The sequence below is a fragment of the Cyprinodon variegatus genome, unplaced genomic scaffold, assembly GCF_000732505.1.
Source record: "Cyprinodon variegatus isolate N-32 unplaced genomic scaffold, C_variegatus-1.0 Scaffold312, whole genome shotgun sequence".
NCBI lineage: Eukaryota > Metazoa > Chordata > Actinopteri > Cyprinodontiformes > Cyprinodontidae > Cyprinodon > Cyprinodon variegatus.
Window position 1 is genome coordinate 619,067 of NW_015150765.1, and position 2,871 is coordinate 621,937.

At 40.0% G+C, this 2,871-nt stretch overlaps 1 protein-coding gene across 1 annotated transcript in view; it reads right to left on the reverse strand.

Moving 5' to 3' along the window:
• Nucleotides 1-2,871, reverse strand: part of LOC107090836 (plectin-like) — a 142,198-nt gene that overhangs the window by 43,251 nt on the left and 96,076 nt on the right. The window contains exon 9 of the mRNA XM_015384427.1: nt 2,144-2,310. Within this exon, the coding sequence (XP_015239913.1) occupies nt 2,144-2,310 (167 nt within the window). The remainder of the gene's footprint in view (nt 1-2,143; nt 2,311-2,871) is intronic.

A 2,871-nucleotide genomic window follows, 5' to 3' on the forward strand; every position in this document is an offset into this window, starting at 1 on the left:
GCAGATTTATGATCCCTTTAATCTGAAGGTTAACAGTTAAAATACTGTCAGATGGAGACCATCGACGTTTAGAACCGTAAACTAGAGATTTTTATTAATCCAAGAGCAAAGTGTTGAAACATGCACCTTAATCTGCCACCGAGAGCGACACAGTGTTCTGATCAGCAGACCTGTAGTCAACACGCATGCACAAGACGTCAGATTTGCGTTTATTCTTTTAGTTTTGGACAAAAAATAAACTTTAAACTACCTAAACAGGCGTGTTTCCCTTTAGTCATGTACAAAAAATTTTTATTTAAGGTCAGATCGCATAAGCTTCAAAAAACACCAATAACTAAGTTATGAAATAGTTTTTTTTTTACTTGACTAAAGGGATACATGCCTGTTTAGGAAGTTTAAAGTTTATTTTTCGTATAAAACTAAAGGGATAAACGGGTATCGACTCTAGGTTTGCTGAAGCAGTTCTGTGATCGATAAACGGAGGATTCTGCGACTCTATGGATCGACGCGGCATCCGGACGAGCCTGGAGGACCAACCACATCGGAGCATCAGTGTTACTATGGCAACAGTGGCAACGATGAGGATGAGTGATTAGAAAATCATATTGATGGAATCCGTTTTAAACTAAAATGTAAAAACGAGCGACAGAAACCCAGAAATAAGAAGCAGCTGCAGGTTTTCCTCCATAACTTTCTAGTAGATCCCATAATTAGATGGGAGAAAATTCAAGATCAGGTATCTGTAGAAATGGGATGGAGCTGTAAGGGCCAATCTACTCTGCCTATTTCTACATTACATTAAACTTGGGCTGAAAATCTCATAATTTGCTGTTTTAATGCAAAAAATGGATCTAAAAATTAGTAAAGAAACGATTAAAAGAAGTTTATTTTCAATTAATTGAAGCAGATAAATAAGATTTATGCCTCTAAGGTGATTATCTGGGTTTAGAATAAGATCATAAAGTTGTTTTACTTAATTTATTCAGTTTAATTCAGTTAAAAATATTTTACTGATCCTAATGGGAAATATAATCATTTCATTTCTGTTGGAAAATTATCTTAAAGTTTAAATTAAAGGTGAAAAACACTCAGTTCACAAAATAAACATGAGTTTTTTTATATTTCAAAGTTTGCTTCTTTTCCGACCTTCGACCAATCAGGACGCTCATTTAGATCATAGTGAGGAGCAGGGGCGGATCCAGGATTCTAGGAGATCGGGGGCCCAGAGGGTGAAGATTTAAATTTTAATTTAAAATATGACAGATTACCGGATTAAAGACGTTTCTAGTTTACTACATGCTATCACACATAACAGTTCACCCTCCATGGGAAGAAATTAATACACCTGCAAATCTTTAACTGCGTTTATTTCTCTCTTCATCAACAAACTCTTTGGTTACATTTGATCATTATTTGCCAAAGTTATGAGAAGAAAATCAAATATTTTAGCCCCCTGATATTAAATTAAGCGTTCATTACCGAATGTTTTTCTCCCCTAATCAGAACAGAAAAGATCAGATTGGTTTTAATTTGGTTCTGCTGAGCAGTTCTTAGCGGTTACTATCTTACCTGCAGCAGGAAGATGTTTTCCCTGCATCCTGTTAGCAGAACGAGCTAACGAGGCTCAGCCTGATGGTTTCAGGCTGAGAAAACGACCGGAATTAGAACTTTACAGGAAAGATGAGCGATCAGAAACTATCGTTACAAAATCTGCTTTTATTGCAGCTTCTTTTGAACATTTCTTTCCCAAATCAGGCTCCTCTAGCATGGATGAGAAGCTTTCCAAACAAAACGATCTAATTAGGGATCTGATCCACCTCAGAGGTCGCAGATCTGCTCTAAAACGGAACGTTTTCTGTCCTAAATGAAAAACTAGGCTGAACATAGCAGCATCTGATGGACGTCCATCTTCACGTCGGATTTTCTGTCCCAACAAGTCAGAACCGGAAAAAAAAGCAGAAAAGATTCCAGCCTCCGAACCGGAGCAGTAAATACTGGAAAGAAAGAAAGCAGCCAGCTGATGTGAAATATGCAGAGGGTGACGGAGAGGACTGGGTGAGGATTTCAGGCCCTGCGGTTCTCCCTGCAGAGCCGAGTCCAGGCAAGTTCTGGGAAGTTGCTGCTCCGGTTTCTGCAGACTCACCTGTGTTTGTGAAGGATGGCGTTGAAGAGCCTGCCGTCCCTCCAGCTGGTGGTGAAGTTGTCGCAGCGCAGACCCTGGTAGCCCTCCACCATCCGCTGGGACCAGAGCAGCAGCTTCTCTTTGGCCGTCATGTTGTCCGACTGACCGTTGACCTGGATGTCTGAGATCTGCAGGGCGACAGCAGCAATGAGCTTCATCGTCCTTCACTGTTCAATTCTATTCAGTTTAGTTCTATAGTACCAATTCACAACCAGAGAATGTGAACGGAGCACCGCGAAAATTCCGCTCCCAGTTCAGGAGGAAATCCGCTTATTTAAAAAGGTCACTTTGCATCTCATTGCAGATGAGATAATGCGTATAATGCATGTATGACATCCATTTTCATAAACAGGCTCTAACCACAACAATCACTTTATAAAAACCCACTCTATATTAAGCATAGCTATTGAATGTTTTTATGATATTTTATCCCCCTTTTTATCACCAAATATGCAATCTTCGTCACTACGATTCCCCGGTAAAGTTAAAACATAGAGTATGACAGATTATAGGCACAGATTACAGCATAGGCATCGGCCTAGGGTTTAAGTCTAACATGAAGTTAAATAAGATCGGAGCGAACTGGGGCGGAGCCAAATCCGCTCTGCGCTCCGACATATTTCTTCCGCTCCGCTAAAAACACGTCATCTCAGGTCACTTTATAGATACAATACAACCAGATCATCCAG